The 18,565-nt window shown below is 36.8% G+C and overlaps 3 protein-coding genes and 1 long non-coding RNA gene across 4 annotated transcripts; 2 read left to right on the plus strand and 2 right to left on the minus strand.

The window, feature by feature from the left end:
* Positions 1-555: 555 nt before the first annotated feature.
* On the plus strand, positions 556-10,887 carry LOC139938361 (uncharacterized). Its single transcript, XR_011786126.1, has 3 exons — positions 556-1,042; positions 8,803-8,940; positions 10,812-10,887. It is a non-coding gene; the product is annotated as an uncharacterized lncRNA (long non-coding RNA).
* On the minus strand, positions 1,886-4,772 carry LOC139938359 (uncharacterized). The gene is made up of 5 exons (XM_071933822.1): positions 4,497-4,772; positions 4,038-4,163; positions 3,159-3,276; positions 2,889-3,003; positions 1,886-2,473 (listed from the first exon to the last, which is right to left on the minus strand). Exons 1-5 carry the CDS (start codon positions 4,570-4,572, stop codon positions 2,336-2,338), a joined length of 573 nt encoding a protein of 190 aa, XP_071789923.1. The 5' UTR covers positions 4,573-4,772; the 3' UTR covers positions 1,886-2,335.
* On the minus strand, positions 5,235-18,152 carry LOC139938357 (iron-sulfur cluster co-chaperone protein HscB-like). The gene is made up of 6 exons (XM_071933820.1): positions 17,598-18,152; positions 10,272-10,368; positions 9,608-9,697; positions 8,773-8,914; positions 8,273-8,320; positions 5,235-7,751 (listed from the first exon to the last, which is right to left on the minus strand). Exons 1-6 carry the CDS (start codon positions 18,131-18,133, stop codon positions 7,657-7,659), a joined length of 1,008 nt encoding a protein of 335 aa, XP_071789921.1. The 5' UTR covers positions 18,134-18,152; the 3' UTR covers positions 5,235-7,656.
* LOC139938358 (E3 ubiquitin-protein ligase TRIM71-like) lies at positions 11,427-15,112 on the plus strand. Its single transcript, XM_071933821.1, has 2 exons — positions 11,427-11,660; positions 12,622-15,112. The coding sequence occupies exon 2, from the start codon at positions 12,657-12,659 to the stop codon at positions 13,569-13,571; it is 915 nt and encodes a 304-aa protein (XP_071789922.1). The 5' UTR covers positions 11,427-11,660; positions 12,622-12,656; the 3' UTR covers positions 13,572-15,112.
* Positions 18,153-18,565: the final 413 nt, after the last annotated feature.

An 18,565-nucleotide genomic window follows, 5' to 3' on the forward strand; every position in this document is an offset into this window, starting at 1 on the left:
CTAGCTTTAGAGGTGAAACCGAAATAATATCGTATTGCAACCTCAAAACGCAAGCATGTCCCTGTCTTTTGCACGATCGTCCGAAAGGCTCATTGTGTTCATTGACGCATCAGGCTGTGTGATGACGTTCGTGCGTACCAAAACGGGTTCCCCCGTGTCTAGTAATTTTGAGGTCACGGACTAATTCATTTTGGTTCGATAGGTGGCGCAATTCCAATTTTGGGTGTCTGATAATAATGTGTTTAATTCCTGGGTATTTTTATCCATGAAAAAGTGAATAAACCATAAAAAGGACACTTTTGAGTTCCTGTGCAAGTTACGTCCGATTTATTTAGGAGATTAGTCTGCACCTGTGAAGTGTTTTCAAAACCAAAAACACCAACAAAATTGACGAGTTAACCCCCATTTAAAAATAGATTAGTCACAATTTTTTGGACTTTGCCTAATGACCAATCAAAACTCCAGATTTGTTTTGACCTTTGACTTAGTTGAAGAAAGCGAGTAAGACTGTACACAGTGTTCTTCAGTCCGCACACAGCTAAGGTAAGATTGTGGTATTTATTGCAAATAACTTCACATTTCCTCTTTCATTTTAACAGAAAATAGAGGCTTTTCATAGAGAGTGAATCATGTCACTTTTACTACATCACAGGAAAGCATGGCTAAGTTTGTTTTCGACCCACAGTATTCATTTGAGGTCTGTCTTAAAACTTTTGTCTGGCGGTATGCAATGCAAATGTTGTTCATTGTTGTTGACTGTTCAGAAGTGCATAAAGGAAGACAATTCCTCCGTTTAAAATGACACAGTACTTTTATCCACAGTCAGGATAGGCTGGTTAGTGCATTAAATTCCTCCATGGTTGCCTGCTCTATGGTTAGTGCAAACATGATGGTGTGCATTTTGGGAAGTGAACCATGAACGAATTTGCTGTGTAAAGACGGTCAGACATTATGTGTGGTACCGCATGGCTCTGGTACACATCCAACCGTGGCAGTGGTGTGGCACCTTGTTTGGTAATGAGTGGTTCTCCATCCTGATTGAGTGAGTTTCACTTTTTCTAATTTAAACAAATTAAATTAAATTAAATTTATTTGGTTTCCTATTCAAAAGACTTAGTATGTGATGTCTCCATTGGTTTGTGTTAAGTCCTGACTATTTGTACACAAAATCAAACCAAGGATGCCAATTTCACCCCGATCACTTTGGTTTTAACACGTGCTTGGTATCAAAGAGTATAAAATGCACACTCAAGCACACAAACAGTACAGGGTATGGGCATATTGTTTGATAATAATATGCTTAACATTAATTTCAATTAAGAAATTATTAGTATGGATGTATTTTTGTGCTTGACTTTACTCATTGGAGCCAAAATCATTATCTTTAGGCTAGTTGTCTGGAGTGTTTTCTTATGCAGCACATTATTTCCAGTGACAAGTTGGTGTCCCTTGGAGCTGCTGGTGGTGGTAACTGGTGGGTCATTAGTCAAAATACATTTATTTACCTTTTCAGTAAGTTTAATGTTATGCTATATAATCCTGTTCTGCCAAGGCTTCACAGCGTACTTGAAAAACAACTGGCATTTAGGTCAAGCCAACTTTACGCTACATGTACTAATCTTTACGGAAGTTAAATCTCTGTACATTTCTAATAGTTGGTCTTCCCAATTTGCATATTTAATGCACACTAAGCACATTGCATGCCATGACATTCCAGACTAGAAAACTTTGATAATGTCCTAGAAGAATGGATTATAACGCCTTTTTGATATGTCTGCTCCTTATTTGCATAATTAATTGATGACAGGTGTGACAGGTATTCTCAGAGACATCTTCACATTAAATTGACATAATTCAAGAATGCTACATCCAGTTTGCAAAGGACTCATTTGTTATTAAAGTTTCATCTGTTTCTGTGTTTTATTGATGACTATTACAACCTTATTCATATTTTGTACACGTCCACCCTATTAGTATCAAGTTATTTATATTTTAATTACAAAAAATAATGAATAAAACATTTCTGGAATGAACAAATTTTATTAGTACCCAGAAGTCAGATAATGATGCACTTTTTGACAAAGTAAAAACATATGTAGAGCAATTTAATGAAATGGCACTTTCAGTACAGTTTTGAACAAAAAATAATGTGCATTTTGATGCTTTCTTAGTTATTTTCAACCAACAGTTCTAATAAAACTTGTTGCCCAACAGATACACAATGAATGTCGAACTTATGATAATGGTTACACACATTGAATGGTTTGCATTTTATGAAAAAAACTAAAACACAGATTAGCAAAGTTGTATATTGTGTCTGGTTTCTTGTTCTGCGTTAAAACACGCCCCCATAGATCTGTTGCTCCACTGTTAGTTTGCGGATGATGTTAGCGTTTTTGCTGCCTTGTTCGCACATAGCACCGATTGTGTCTGAAATCCCTCCTCGTTCAGTCGACGACACGGATTCTATCAACTGGGATTGAACAAGAGTCAAAACTATGTTAATCTGACTGGGGCCTTTAGAAAGCCTGTAAGCACAAAACTTGCTAAGCACGGACAAATCTTGCTTAACAGAAAATGGTTCACGCCAAAATTCAATGAAGTTAACATTATTGCAACCGGTGCCCTGCTCATTTTTTGCTTAGCAAAGATATTGTCACTTTTCTGCTTGACAGCTTTATGAAATTGGTCCCTGGTTATTTTAAGTGTATTGCATCATAATGACACTTGTGGTAAATAATGGCATTAAAACTCACTGAACAATTCATGGCTATTGTTTTCGTTTATTTGGAAATCGATTAAGCCTAACATCTTGGTGGGTTTTGTCAGGGTTAAGAACAATACTAAAATCAATTGTTAACTGCTTAGACAAAAAAAGAGTTACTCACATGTAGAAACTCCTCGAAGTCTATACTATCTGAATGATCTTCATCAATGACATCAAACCTTTCCTTGCGTACACTGCTTGAGGAAGTATCCCCCATTTCACTCAAGACGCTATCTCTATAAAAAAAAAAAAAAGTTAGACCATTCGAGGGTTCAGTAGTTCAATAAAGACGTACACTTTCGAAAAGGTTGTCTTGTGTTTTTTTTCCTGTTCAGTTGGGGGATCTCTTGCCAAGGGTGGGTATAGAATTTCCTAATATTTTAACACTTACAGTTCTGGGAAGTCTATGAGTCCATCATGGTTAATATCAAAGGACAAGAACTGAGACCGCATCCCAGCTATATCTGCCTCAGTCCACTGTGGGAAACGGGCTGCCAAACCCACAAGATCTGAATAAGAAAGGGTAACATGCATGGGGGAAAAAAATGACAAAATAATTTTTAAAGTCTCAAACCAAAGCACAGCAAAAAATTCCAACCATAGATTGTTTAATTTATTTGTAAATATTATTTTATTGGTTCTGTTCCGAGTATTGAACTGATTGTAAATTGTTTGCCTGTTAGTTTTGCTCACTGTCTTGACAAAACAATAGGGTGCAAGTGCGCGTCTAGAACACGGCATGGGCCGGTCCGGGCCACCGAGGAGCCCGGATAATAAGCCGGATAATAAGCCGTGTGGTGCACCATCTCAGCCTTTCTTGGTTATCTTTTGAGGCAAATAGTTTGCATTCACGCAAAATAACTTGAGCGCACTACGTGTACCTCACCATTGTCCGCTTTTACGGTTGCCCCATAAACGAGTTTCATTATTAAGGAGACTTCAAGGAAGTCAGATTCGAACCTTTTATTCCCAAGGAATGCAGGTTCGAACCTTTTATTCCCAATTGAGATCCAAAATGAAGAAGGGGCGGGGCCCCCTTATCCTCCGTTATCTACGACAATGAACAAAGTTGTGTTTTTTTTTTTTTTGGGGGGGGGGGGATTGGTGAATGTACCGTCAAATGGTCAAACGGGCAATCCCCTTTTCAACTTACAGCTAGCTCCAGAACAGTTTGCAGCATTGCCTTCGAATATCGAAATTCCAAGGCATTTCACTTTTGCTTCAGTCTCAACCTCAGTAAAAAAAACGTCCCCAAAGTATATATTCTCACCGTTAAATTTAGCCTTGGCTTCCTGTGCGTCTTGTCTTTCCTTCACATAACGTTTAAAGTATTTATGGGTCAGGCATTCATACTCTGTTATATCTGTCTCCTGTTCGAAGTCTTGACGGCGTTTCCCTAAATTAAAAACATTAGGCAAATAACAATTGAAAAACAGTAGGCCAGCCAACTGAACAAGTGAAATAATCATTCATAATCATAATCATAGCCCCATCAAAAGATTAGAATAAGTGTTTTTTTTTATGAGTTGTCAGTTGTCTTTTCTTCAGCACTTTCAGTTCTCAAAGTTTTGTTTATGATTTACAGCACTTTTGTGTCCGACTGCACTCCACAAATAACGCCTCAGTTTCTTCATGTTGGTTTGATTTTGACAACACAACACCTCCTTTATACTTTAAGTTAAAATGACGACGACTTTAAAACTACGGCCTGTCTAGTATTAATTCCTACCTGAAATGTTGAATGCTTTCAAATCCTCAAAGTTTGGTGGCTCCTTATCGATTGGGAAACTTGGCGACAGGCCCATGACGAGAAAAATAATACGCTGATGGATTTATTTGTTCAATGGTATTGATTGCTAATCCATTGTAGTGTCAAGCTAGTGGTTTCCTTCATTCATAAATCTTACCATTTCTTCATAATAAATTTTATATTTTTGACATGAAGTACGTCTAAAACACCATCGTTTACGTTGCTGTCCGGCCACAAACGAACACAGGCACGTTGTTTTTGTGCGCGTTTGAATTGCGTGCCGCGACGCAAGCGTGACTCGATCAAATGCGCGACTCCAAAATTGCGCGCCATGCGCCCTGCCGTGCGCGCAGCTGACGCCCCAGACTTGATTGTTTAAATGCCCGGAATCTTTTTGCGTTTTTGAATAAAAAGTAGCGGCAGAGAGTTCCCTTTTTCTGCCGGATTTTTACTGATAAGCTAGCCCTAATGTCTTAGTTTTCGAGTGCAAAATGTGGTGGTCGGATAGAGCACTCTCCACAACTCTATACAAAGTGAGAACCCTTTAGAAATCTCCCAGCTTGCTCTTTATAAATTGTTTTATTTTGATATCACTTTTTGGATGCAAGCCCCACACAAATCCAAATTAAGGGATACATGCCTTTGCTTGCCTTTTCTTTTTTTGGTGGATTATTAAAGAAAGTACATGACTCTTTACTATAGATAGATAACATGGTTTAATGATAAAACAAACTTTCCTCAGCAGCTGCACAAAGGCTGAATTTTTTTTTTAAAACATATTTATAAGAACTACCGATTGAAATTTAATAAGAGGTGGAGTAGGCCACTATTGATTAAGCCACAATTTTACACCACAATTTTACATTAAAAATATTGCAAATTAAAATTAAATTAAATAGGGTGTGGCAATAAACCACATTTATCAACAAAAGAAAAGTTTACAATCAAGAAAAACAACTTATTTGTAAGACCCCAACACACCCAATAAGATTCAAAGCCTTTTAATATGTACACCACTTAATAGAAACTGTTTATTTGATTTTGGTTGTATATACTGCAAGTTTACTATTATATTAAGTTTTTTTCTTATTCTTCACATCATGCAAAGCTTCAAACATCAATTAGGGTAAAGTGTTTTGGCTTTATATCTAGTGTCTGGCAGCTCTGCATTGGAGTTGCTCTTAAATGGTTTCGGGGAGCCTTGACTGTTATTTTCACCCATCTTCAATGAACTTTGGTCTACACCTTCCTGTTCTCTTCTTTGCTTCTACATAATTATTTACTGTCCTTACCCAATCTACCCTCATCTCTCATCTATTCTCCATATGTTCCTTGTTATATCCAAACCTTATGTCAGTCATCTTCATTCAGGACCAGTGCTTAAGTTGCCTTTATTTAGCATGTATGCCTTCATGTAGTTCTGTTTAAAATATGTTTTTCCCCTATAACTATAATCTTTCCAATTACATCTATTGTTATTGTTTTTTGTAAAATGGCCGAATACATTTAATAATAATATTAATAATAACCTTAGTTTATGAAGTATTTACATACATACTTTCAGACTTCCAGTATCTATGTTTGTTTAGAGGAGTGATGGTGTTTGGAGAAGTGATGTTGTGGCCCGTCATAGCCGAGTGGTTAAGTGTATTGGACTTAAGCTCTGTGATTCAGATCAGGAGAGTGTGGGTTTGAGTCCCAGTCTTGGCACTTGTGTCCTTAAGCAAGATATTTAACCATGCTTGCTTAATTCTTCAGATTGGAGATTATTAAGCCCTTGGTCCTTTGAGCTAGGATTGGTAGTGAATGTAAAAGAACCCAGAACACTTAGTTCGGGTTAACCCTGGTGTTTCTTGTTCACGTAACAAGCACTTCCAGCCAATTGAAACTGTAGTTTACTTTCGCACTTCAAACAATATTTTAATTTTACACAATGATTGGTATGCCTTTTTTAGCACTTTGTCAGATAGTCTGAAGTCCAAAGATAAAAACAAATACATTGTTTGCATGTTCAGAGTAGAAAAATATCTTTAAATAAAGGGTCTGTATACATTAGGTAATGACTCTGAAAATAATAAAAACTTACAGCTTTGGATAGTACAATACATTTTGAGAAAGATTTCACTTCAAAGTATTAAGGTTCTGGAAAAGGATATCAACTTCTATCCCCCCAAATGTGAATATAAGAAGCGTTACCACATTAAGACTTCTCAGATTGCGTTTCCAATAAGGATTTTTCTCCCTGTAGACATTATTCGCTCGCTCCGGAGTTTCGGTGATATCTCAAAAATGTGACCACCTTTTGTAATGAAATTTTAACAGATAATTTTTTTTTTACAACTACATGTATATAGGATTTTAAAAAAAAACAGTTAAAAAAACAAAGGTATAAATTGACTTTATTGGCACTGGACACTATTGGTAATTACTCAAAATCACTTCATTTTGCCAACACCCTTTGTAAGCTTTGATTTTGTAAATAAATTACTTAATAAGTTGTTACTGTACACAGAATGTTTCAACCCTTGTCTTTTTCAGTTGCTGGTTTTCCCTTTCTTTATTTGTTTTGGTAATTTCATTGTTTTTTAGTCTGCCGTGCGTACCAACTTATGGGGTTTAACCTTGTGAGTTGGCCGTACGTAACAATAGCATAAAAACTCACTTGGTAATGAGCAATGGAGAGCTGTTGATAATATAAAACGTTGTGAGAAACAGCTTCCTCTGAAGTAACATAGTTTTTGAGAAAAGAGGTAATCTCACTCAAATAATAAAAGGCTTCAGCAGAAGCCTTTTATTTTTATGCATCTGAAAGCGCACAAAGTAATGGGTGTTTCTTTCATTATTTTCTTGCAAATTCGATGACCAATTGAGCCAAAATTTGCACAGGTTTGTTTTTTATGCATATGTTGGGATACACTAAGTGAGAATACTGGTCTTTGACAATTACCAAAGTTGTCCAGTTCCTTTAAGCACTGAGTAATACCACATAAAAGCAGTCACACAATCAATTAGGGTAACACGCCTCCCTCCTTACACCACTGGTTTTACAAGGATTTGTTTAAAAGAAATCATAAAATCAGTTCAGAACAAACTAAACAGAGATTAATTTTCATAAAATGTGTAATTTAAAATGTGTTAATTAAGAATGTTTTTCCAGGTGCTCCTTGACTTTGTCGTCAATGTTGGCAAAGTATTTTAATCTCATCAGGATTTCTCTGGCTGTGGAGTACTCTTCTGAAATTAAAAGAGAGATGCAGAACTTTAAAGTTTATTCCAATTGCCTTAAAACCCTTACTCTCCAATTACTTTTTATATCCTTCAAGATAATGGTGATTTGCAGGTCTTCAAATACTGTTTTTTTTAAATAAATATCTTAACAGAAATATTTTTCTGGGGGACTGGTACTGGTCAGTGAGCTATCAGATTTAAACCAGTCACCTTCCCCTCAATAATCACCACCAATGCTGTGCTTTGTCTTCTAGGGCGCTGTTATACCCATGTGGCTCAATGCCTACAAATAAGTAATTGACCATCTTAGACATTTTCCAGCTGGTGCTGAATTATTTTTGGGACAAGAACACTTACTTCAGAAAAAGGGCAATAGAATGTATTAGGGACAGCTTTAGGAAACAAAGGCAAAGGTAATTTCCTTGGTATGCATGTCAAAGCAAGCTTGGAGCTAGCATAATATCCACAGGCTGAGAATTTTAGTTGAGAGTAGAGATTAGCAAAATTAAATCTTATACAGAACTTACTCTTTGAGAATGCCTCCGACAGATCCTTCAATAGACTTTCAAGCATCACTGCAAAACAAACCAGGAAAAGAATAACTATGGTTCAATGGGCCAGCCCTCTCCAGTTTGCATGAAACATTGTAAAACTCAATCTTTCTAAATCCCATATTCTGAAAATACCATGTATAAGTTTAACCATAAAGTTTGATGGTTTAAAGACCCACTTGAGTGAATTTGTTTTTGACAGGAATGCAATTTTTTCTCGTTTATGGCATATTTGTTTATCATTTAAATGTAACTTTGATATTTTTACACTTCTGACTTCAGCTGCCTGACTGGTGAGAAGCTTTCAAATAAACCTATCTTGAGCTGCCACTTCTGCCTCCTCCACAGACCACCAATTGCCTAGTCTGGATTACACTTTTCATGTTGTCCTAGGGCGGCCTCATCTGCGCTTCCTGACTTACAGGTCCCAATGCCTTAAAGGATTTCATAGTCAATAGTCATCCTAAACTACTTACCATCATTCTCCTTTCCTATTCTCCTCACAGTCTCCTCATCCTTGCTATCCGCCAGTTCTTCATTGGTTTCCATCACCTCCATCAAGAACTCTGGTTCAATTCCTGAATCTCCTTCCTCAATGGTCAACCCATTCAGCTCTAACTGTCAAACACAATGAAGAAGAAAAGGTAAGGAAATAGTTCTTGAGTAACTCTATCAACAAGGGCTGAGTCGGTGGAATGTTTAGATCTAAAGACAAATTGATGATCAAACAGGAAATTGAATGAACAAAACAAAAAAGACCATTATACATCAGCCTTTCGAGAAGTAGAGAAACCAGAAAAGAATAAAATAGCCTTTTAATTCTTAATGTTCCTCTAAATCCGGTTGTGAAGACGGGAATGATTTTAGCAAGCTGAAGTGAAGAGGTAAATGTCCACTCAAGAAGGAGAGATTGAAATTGTCAGGACGAGGTTCAGCATTAGAAGGGCAAATTTTATACCAATAGAACCAGAAAAGAATAAAAATGATGATATAAAACCTGCAGCCACCATCAACCAAACTTTGTGAAGAATTTGTTTTAATCAGAGTTGAAAACATCAACAGTTTGTGAGACACAGTAGTCACCAATCATCAGAAAACTACCTGGGAGTGTGGGCTCCTTGTGTTTACCCAAGATGCCATTTATTTCTTGCCAACTTTTTTGTTGTATGCTGCCCTTATGGTGATCAAGCTTGCTTGCCAACTTTGAGAAATCACTCAGCTATGGAAAATACCACTTACTGCCTGTCAGGGGTAAGTGCTAACTTGACCTGCACATAAGCAAGATCTTTTCACTCTTCTAGTGTGACTTACCAGGTACAAGCCTCTGGATAATGGCTTTAACAAGGTGCTGTAGGCCTTATTCACTTGTGAAGACTGCTCAGCAGAAAATTCCTGCTCCACCTGTACGGAAAGTAATTCAGAATATCTTTGATTTCATTTGAAACAAGACCCAGCGCTGCAGAGTATTGTTGCTCTACACTTGCGAGTAACTTATTAATTCAAAGAACTTCTCCAGGATTACTTCTCCCTACCAGAGTCTGATTTCATAGAGTTACTTAAAGCATGCGGCCAACGTTGGTAATTGTCAAAGACCATCCGCACTTTGTGTGAAAAAGCATATAATGTGAAACAAGAAACCTGTAAAAGTTTATGTTCAATTCGTCTACAGAGTCACAAGAAATGGTGAACACTATTTTCACTGCTTTCAATCGTAGGATATTCAAATGTTTAAATTCAAGTTAATACCATAATCCAAATTCTCTTCACATCTGGTTTGTCAGCCATACTTAGACCATTCCTCAAACTTTATAAACCTGTTCAAGTTCAAACTAAATACACCTGGGTTAAGAGAAGCAATTTATGGCTAACTGCCTTTCTAAAGAACCTAAGTGTCATGACCAGGAATCAAACCCACACTTAGCTGATTCAGCCATCAAAACACGAGTCTGATGAGCTAAATCATACATGTACGTACCTTTGGTTTGATGCTAAATTTGTCAGGATGCAACTGTCGCTGCAAATTTCTGAACGTCTGTGTTAGCTGTGCAGGGTTGAGGTCGAAGGTCACTTCACTAAAAGGAAAGGAAAGCAGAAAGATTTACACATATGAAACAGTAATCGAAATTGAAGATCAGTGAACACTCTTGACACTCAAATTTATAATCCCTTCCTTTAGATAGAATTAACATAAATTCAAACATAAGTGGTAATGTACAATGTAGGAACAGAGATACATTGCTAAGTTCCAAGGTAATAGTTTAATAGGATATAAAGTGTCACCTCTCATGTAATAGTTCTTTGCTCACAGAATGTAATTCTGGTCTGCAGACTTTTTGCCCCAACAGAATTAAACTACTCTCCTGACATGTATGTATGTTTGTGTGTTGGTAGCTTTTGTTGAGGGTGAAAGGGCTAATTTTTGCAGTTTTGGCCTTCACCAATCCACTGCAGAATGAAGTATTAAACATTTATGATATCAACAAATATCTCTGTTTTTTTTTTTATCTGGCACTAGTTTGCACCACCCCTGTAATGATCCAGATGAGATCATCTAATTAATTAATTATGGTGCTCTACTTCTCAACAAAAACACACCATACTAAACATGGGACTTATCAGGGACTTTTGGAATTGTCATATTATAGTTTTGGTGAGAAATCAAACATTGTGAAAAAAAAAAAAAGGAAAACAAATTGAATGACAGCATTGCAGACTCACATTTCTTGGGACTAGTGGTTGTTTATGTATAGGAACTAAAAGTTGGCCACTTGAAGAAAAAGTGTTAAAAAAACTAAGTTGTAAAAAAAAAACTAAAATTGTAAATGTTTTTTAACTATTAGGCCTAGTTATGGAGGCTCCCTATTGACAATTAGTTAAAAATTTGTGTTCCTTTCTGACTGTACATGTTCATGGGAGCACATCATCATTTATTGTAACTTGTGCCTTTGACCTTGACCCTGACACTAGTTTGCATTTTATGCCCATTTTCCAGCCCATTCCCTTGTACGTTGAAAAAACCTCCACATAGCTGCAGGGTTATCTAGTAGTACACATGCACAATATGATATTGTATTGTCATATTACCATACAGATACTGTACAATACAGTACAAGGTCTAGCCAAGTCCCTATCCACACAACCTAGGTGTTTATTTACATACAGACAATTCATGAACCTCTCACATGATCGGTTAGCAAAGATTTAGAAAAAATTCCCCAACCTGCGCAATACGTACAACAGATGTGGTACGTCTATCAGCGTACATGCTAGTGCAGTTTGACTGAACAGAAATGCATCAAGTTTTGACACTTTTTCTTCCAGTGGCCTAGAATTGGAAGAGTCGAGGAGCACAGTGCAAGTACATGTAAGTATTCAAGCTTATGTTATCAAAATATCTGAGAAAATAAACCCAGTTTGTGCTTGCTTTCTTTTGATGGAACGCATAACTGCAACCTGTTTTATTGTGCACTCAAAGGTCACATTACATTGTACACAGTGTATGCATGAACCTAACAACCACTTTTCAACAGTCATGGTCCTAGTCATGACACATGCAGATTGGAATGATATAAATTTGGCCAGTGGACTTTTTACATTTACAGCATCTTCAGTACTAAACTACAATAATAGTTGAAAACTTGAAATATATACTGTCCTTTAATTGTGTTTTTGTGGCACAGTACGTGTTATCTATAAAATGCTGATAATGCAACCCTGCACTGAAGACATGCATACTATGGGGCTTTAGACCATGTAATCAGTACATACAAAAGAGCCATAAATTCCAGTCTTTCGGCCATGTCTGAAGGCATGATACATTGTATGTACACAGCTGAATGGGGGAAAACAATCTTACTTTATATGGAAATGGCACAGAATGAAGGACTTTCGATATAAAGAAACTTGCTTTGCTGTTTTTTAAGCGCGGCTGTGTATCAAATGTTTGCTTCACCATGAAACTAGTTGGTTTAAATCTGAACAGTCCCTGCAGGATTTAATACAAAGAACCTATCTGTCTGAGTGAAGTTTTTGTCAGAAATAATTTTAAAGTCTCAAAAATATTATTTTTCAATGCTTTTAAAGGGATAAAATAGCAATTGAAGAAAAAGCTTGCAAAGAGTCCCAGACCAAAAAATAATCATTTTTTTGCTGTTTAATGTGACCACTAAATCGTATGACATTCATATGAGCTGGGTTCATGGTGTGTTGATAAAACCTATGTTAATAACTTTACTCTTCCAAACAAAAGGATGTAGCCTACTTTTGACTTGACCACACGTATGCATTTTGATTATTATTATTATTATTATTTTTATTTTACCCAGGTCATTTTAGCAAGTTGCCTACATAAAGGTTGAGGATGGCTGCAAGTGATGAGGGCCAATCAGGTATGGATCAGTTCAGACAAGACAATCTGCACTGCTCCATCTGCACCCAGTATTTCATCAAACCTAAAATGCTGGACTGTCTCCACAGCTTTTGTCTGAAATGTCTCCAAGAGTTGAAGGCGCCACTAGATTCAGATCAGAGTACGAGACTTGTCTGCCCAACGTGCGTTTGTGAGACTACATTGAGTGAGAAGGGAGTCCATGGTCTGCCTGATAACTCCACATTGAGTGCGCTGGTGGCAGAGTCTAGGCTGCAGGAGACTTTAAAGACAGGTCAGGGGTCAGATGGCAAATGTCAAGCTTGTGATGAGGGAAATCAAGCTGTGTCAAAGTGTATGGACTGTGATCATCTTCTTTGTGGGGCTTGTAGAGAGGCACACTGGGAGCTTGAAGAAGTCCAATCACACCAGGTCTACTTGCTGCCCAGGCATCGATCGGAGGAGGTTGACAACGAGAGTTACGAGGATGTACCTAGATGCAAAGTACACGAAGATCAATTTGTATGCCTTTTTTGCAATACCTGCATGAAGTTGGTGTGCACAATTTGCATTACCTACGAGCATCCCCAACATGATCTCATAGGTTTGTCTGAAGCCTGCGACAAAGGAAAACGTGGACTTCAGGAACTGCTTGATGAAATTGAAAAGAGTAAGGGCCGATTCGCTGAGGCAATTAGACAAACAGATGAGAGCCGCGCTAAGCTGGACATAGCGTATACCGAAACAATTGCAAAGATCCAAAAGAAGGCAGATGACGAGATCGCTAAAGTCACAGAGAAGGCGTACAAAATGCAGTACGAGGCAGAGAAGGTCTACATGGCACAAGTCACAACTATGGACATAGTCGACAAAACAAAGAAGAAAAAGAGAGGCGACAGACAGAAGTAAAACTGAACCCGTGCTTAGTAGTTGGGATTGAAAAGCAGTACCTTATCAATCATGATTAATACAAGGCCAAATTATCTCATTAGGTAATAATACAGAAATGATCCAGGATTAAATTTTTCATTGTAAGTTTTGCCTGTACATTGCTGCTAAAATAACTTTGTCTGATCAGCAGAACTTTGCCGAACTCAAGTATCAAACAGCACTTCATTATATAAATAAATATTAAGCTTTTCTTTTGCTTTTTGTGTGCCTGCTTTTGATTTGATGAAAAGAGGAAAGGTCTGTGGGAGTTTCTTTTTTTTCAGGAACTTTGTGAATCCATCATAACTGAACAGTTCACTAAGCGGTTGCTCAATTCCAATGCCTCTGAAGGCAGTTTAAAGTATTGTGTTAATAATTATGTTTAATGTAGAATCAGCAAACTGCTTTTGTCAAAGGTATGGTGGGTCATTTGGTTTTTTTAACAAAATGCTGATTTATAGGCAAAATTATTAAGTTTGATGCAATAAGAGTCAAATGTAAAAGGAACAGCTCCATACAGTGTCTATTTGCTGAGAAAACAGCAAAACTCTCACAGTATTTTCACATCCATCCGCATTTAGTGAGGTGACAGTGGATAGGTCAACAACATCTCTGGCTGTATCATTCACAAATTGACACAACAGAAAGATAATCTGTAGATATTCAATTTTTTTTTCACACATTCATTCATTCATTCATCCATTCACTTCTTACAGCTCAAGTAAAGTATAACTCAGATAAAATATATGTACAGTACAGAACATTATAAAACGAAGAGGATCATTTTTTTCTAGTACATTAGTGGAATAGTTCTGTACATCAAAGGTGTAAATTTTACTCATACTGTATTGGTGGGCATATATTTGAATAACCAAGTTTAGTAAAATAAGTAGGCTCTAGATACTAATGGATATATTTTTTCCACTTTGAAATTCATTTAAACATCGTCAGGCTCACTGAAATATTTCATAATTTTTCGACTGCAATTAATAAAATTATTAAATGTGATGGTTAGAATAATGTAAATGAAAAGTGTGGCCTTATTTTTACATAGCTGTAAAAAGAACATTAATCTGAATTCCAATCGTACATTATAACTGTGCATAGAATTAATGTCTTTATTTTTCTGGTTCCAATTTATATTAAGTTGCTGCCATCATCACAACATTACAAATAGGGGGCAATATAATTGGTTTTCCCTTCAGGACTTGATTGTAGTTTTAACGCAAAATAAACAAAATAAAATTTTACAAGCTACTGACTCAGCAAATTTCCAGAGAATAAAACGTTTCACAGAGAAAGCCAAAAGTTCTCTCCAGGATTTTACAAAAGTGTGTGTGTTGGGGGTGGGGTATTTCTGAACCCAAAGTTAGGCCGAAGCATTGACAGTAGTCAATTGAAAAAAGGTCCCCATAATGTTTTCTAGATGCGTTTCTCTTGGTTTTAAAAGCCCTACTGTCAAATCTATAAGCATTTTTAAAATACGGTTTTATCTTACAATGTTTTTTTGTGTATTTGATCTGCAGTAAATAAATAAAAATAAAAAAATAAAAAATTATTTGTGTTTTCTAGTTGGTGGTTATCTTGGTTTTAAAAACTCTACTGCAAAATCTGGGGTATTTTATGCTTTAATTTTGCTACTTACCTTAGAGGCATAATTAATGAAGGAAACAAAAGCCTTCCAAATTTGAGCTGGGGTGGGGGGGGGGGCGGTGGGCATGGCCCTTGTTCCCCTACCTGCTGCTCATATAAAAAAAGAGACTGAAGGCAGGCAGGGTTGGATATATGGGACACAGAAGAACATTATTTTCAAAATTGCAAGATCAATCATGTGATAACAAATTTACATTCAAGCAAACATGACACGCAGCTTTAAATAGCACAATACAAAGAGTTAGAACAGCGCAATACGCAGGGTGCAATTTGGGTTATGCTGTTGTCTCAATTGACCAACCAGAATCAAGGATTTAAAGGGTTTTGGTACCTTTTATAGATCAAGTTCTTTGAGAAAAAAGGGAAAGAACAGAGCAGAAATCCTTCGCACAAGAAAGAGGTAATGTCTCACTAAAATATTAACAGACTTTTAGCTAGAAGTCTTTTATTCCTATCTGAAAGCACACAAATACGTCCAACAATGGTGTTTTTTCTTTCATCATTTTCTTGCAACTTCGATGACCAATTGAACCTAAATTTTCAGAGGCTTGTTATTTTATGCTTATGATGGGATACACCAAGTGAGAAGACTGGTCTTTTACAATTACCCAACAAGTACGGAAGGCACTAAATACTAAACTCCACAGGGGTTCGGCCCATCGGAGAATACCCGAGCGTAACAACCAGGTCCTAGTGGTTAGTCCACTCTTATTTAACAACTCCCCAAACCTGCTGCTACAAATGTACTTGAATAAAGAGGTCTGAAGCAGTGCTTGCATCTTTTAAACATGAAAATATAAACAACTAGGTCCTAGTGGTTAGTCCACTCTTATTTAACAACTCCCCAAACCTGCTGCTACAAATGTACTTGAATAAAGAGGTCTGAAGCAGTGCTTGCATCTTTTAAACATGAAAATATAAACAACCAGGTCCCAGTGGTTAGTCCACTCTTATGTAACAACTCCCCAAACCTGCTGCTACAAATGTACTTTAATATAGAGGTCTGAAGCAGTACTTGCATCTTTTAAACATGAAAATATAAACAACCAGGTCCCAGTGGTTAGTCCACTCTTATGTAACAACTCCCCAACCTGCTGCTACAAATGTACTTGAATAAAGAGGTCTGAAGCAGTGCTTGCATCTTTTAAACATGAAAATATAAACAACCAGGTCCCAGTGGTTAGTCCACTCTTATGTAACAACTCCCCAAACCTGCTGCTACAAATGTACTTGAATAAAGAGGTCTGAAGCAGTGCTTGCATCTTTTAAACATGAAAATATAAACAACCAGGTCCTAGTGGTTAGTCCACTCTTATGTAACAACTCCCCAAACCTGCTGCTTGGGGGATCGTCGCGAACCGTGCCGGAATGTTCCGAGAGCACACGAAAAGTTCCGAACTGCTGTAGAGGTTAGTTTTTAGTGCCTTCCAACAAGTACAGTGCCTTGAAACCATTTAACATGAGTGTAAATTAGTTTGCTGAAGATGAGGTCTTTTATCTACATGTCCGCCAGGCGTCTCAGAGAGCTCATTATTTAAATGTTGTACGGTTTGAAGAGAATTTGAATTTGATTACAAGGTGATGCAATGCATTCTGCAGCCAGGTAATAAACTAGTTATAATTTAACTTCAGGTCATCCAAATTAAAAGATGTTATATCTTTTTCAGAATGAACATAATCTATAATCACTGAAAAATTCATTCAGTTCTCTTACTAAGAGTCTTAGTTGTCAAGAAAGTTATGGGATTTTTTTTGCTTGATGTCAACGGAATTCAATAAGGTCTTGTTCTGCTTAATCTGATGAGATAAATTACAAAATTTTGTAACATCCCTACTAGATGTTTACACTTATCGGAAGGACAAAGAATCTATGGTTCCAAATGTCTCTGTGCTCAAAGACACCAGTTATATGAGAAGGACCTGAACTCACACTCTGACAACACCAGAACTTGCAAGTAGTGTGGACTTTGTTGTTGTTGATAATTTGCAACAATGTACCATCTTGCTGTGAATTAGCAAAACATAACAGGACACACAGATTTCAATTATAACTGTTACAATGCATAAAGTATTGATCAAAGTTTGATCAATACTGCTTTCTTTGATTTACTTTTGTAGTTTGATTCAAACTACAAAAGTAAATCAAAGAAAGAAGATTGAAAGAGCTTACAAATCTTCATGAATCATGGTTTTGTGAAGCTTAATTAATTACCAATTGCTTTCACGTTTTATTTTTTATTGTGATTTGGAAAGATTATGGCAAAGTGTTTCATTTCATAAAAAGGGATTTTTTAATATTAAAATATTATTGAAGTTGAACAGATGTAGAATATCAGTGAGACCCTTCCTTACCAATTCAGCACCTGAAAGTAGTTAGCCTCTTGGTAAACTGGTTGAATAGCGTTACACATCCCACAGAAGAATTGAACCATTGATATATCATCAACAACAGTGATTTGAGCATTGCAGTTCCAGCAAGTTCCAGTTACTGATGATGATGATGAATTGCAAAAGCTTCTTCGTGTATAACTAAGTCGACCCACAAACGAGCTAAAAAGTGGTGTTTGTCTTTGACGTATTTGAAGAGGGAAGATGCAACTTTGGTTGTGTGCGCTGTTATAAATAGTAGCTGTATTGACAGAATACATAGTCGTATAGTTTGTTAACATCGATGACGTTGACACTGACAGTCGACTTTGCATTAAAATACGATTGCATTTTGATGTAAATGCACTCATACTTCTTTGACAAATATCAGCAAAATTCTGACCGCGATTTTCAAAAGGTGTTGACCATCTGTAAGATGACGTATTCAGTAACGATCCTGAGTAGAGTCTAGATTGATCAAGACTTCTATTTCTGTATAAACACTGAATCAACTTGGACATTTTCAATCGGGAGTTTGCCATGGGCGCCGCCATTTTGTATTGACATTAGTACAGCGCCCTCTATTTTAATTGCCGATCGTTCTCAAGGTTGTACGATCTTGCTGCAATAGGTTTGAGGGAACGATGCGGCCTACCACATACAGAATCGAGGTTGTTTATTTATCGCTCTTTGGGGGAAACCAACACTATTTAGATACGGGTATATTTATTTGCATTTTAACATTATAAAACTTAAGTAATCGACTTGATTAGTTGTATTGATAAAATTCTGGGGGAAAATACCCGATGAACTGAACTCGTGTTTTGAAATTTTGTATTTTTTGAGCATGTTCTCAGTGATTTCAATTAAATCCTGTGAGGGAATTTTAATGGTGTAGTTGCAGTGCGCCCTCACATGACGAAAAACCACCAATCGGCTTGATGTAAAGTGTG

The sequence above is a fragment of the Asterias amurensis genome, chromosome 6 (assembly GCF_032118995.1).
Source record: "Asterias amurensis chromosome 6, ASM3211899v1".
Classification (NCBI taxonomy): domain Eukaryota; kingdom Metazoa; phylum Echinodermata; class Asteroidea; order Forcipulatida; family Asteriidae; genus Asterias; species Asterias amurensis.

Bases quoted from the DNA above. Each gene is read 5' to 3' on its own strand.
- LOC139938359 (XM_071933822.1), bottom strand. From the start codon at position 4,572: ATGGGCCTGTCGCCAAGTTTCCCAATCGATAAGGAGCCACCAAACTTT. The intron at 3,277-4,037 runs GTGAGAATATAT...TTTCTTATTCAG, and splicing joins AGCCAAGGCTAAATTTAACG to ATCTTGTGGGTTTGGCAGCC. The intron at 2,474-2,888 runs GTGAGTAACTCT...GTTCAATCCCAG, and splicing joins ACTTCGAGGAGTTTCTACAT to TTGATAGAATCCGTGTCGTC.
- LOC139938357 (XM_071933820.1), bottom strand. From the start codon at position 18,133: ATGTCCAAGTTGATTCAGTGTTTATACAGAAATAGAAGTCTTGATCAA. The intron at 8,321-8,772 runs GTAAGTAGTTTA...TTTGTTTTGCAG, and splicing joins AATAGGAAAGGAGAATGATG to TGATGCTTGAAAGTCTATTG. The intron at 7,752-8,272 runs GTAAGTTCTGTA...TTTTAATTTCAG, and splicing joins GTCGGAGGCATTCTCAAAGA to AAGAGTACTCCACAGCCAGA.
- LOC139938358 (XM_071933821.1), top strand. From the start codon at position 12,657: ATGGCTGCAAGTGATGAGGGCCAATCAGGTATGGATCAGTTCAGACAA.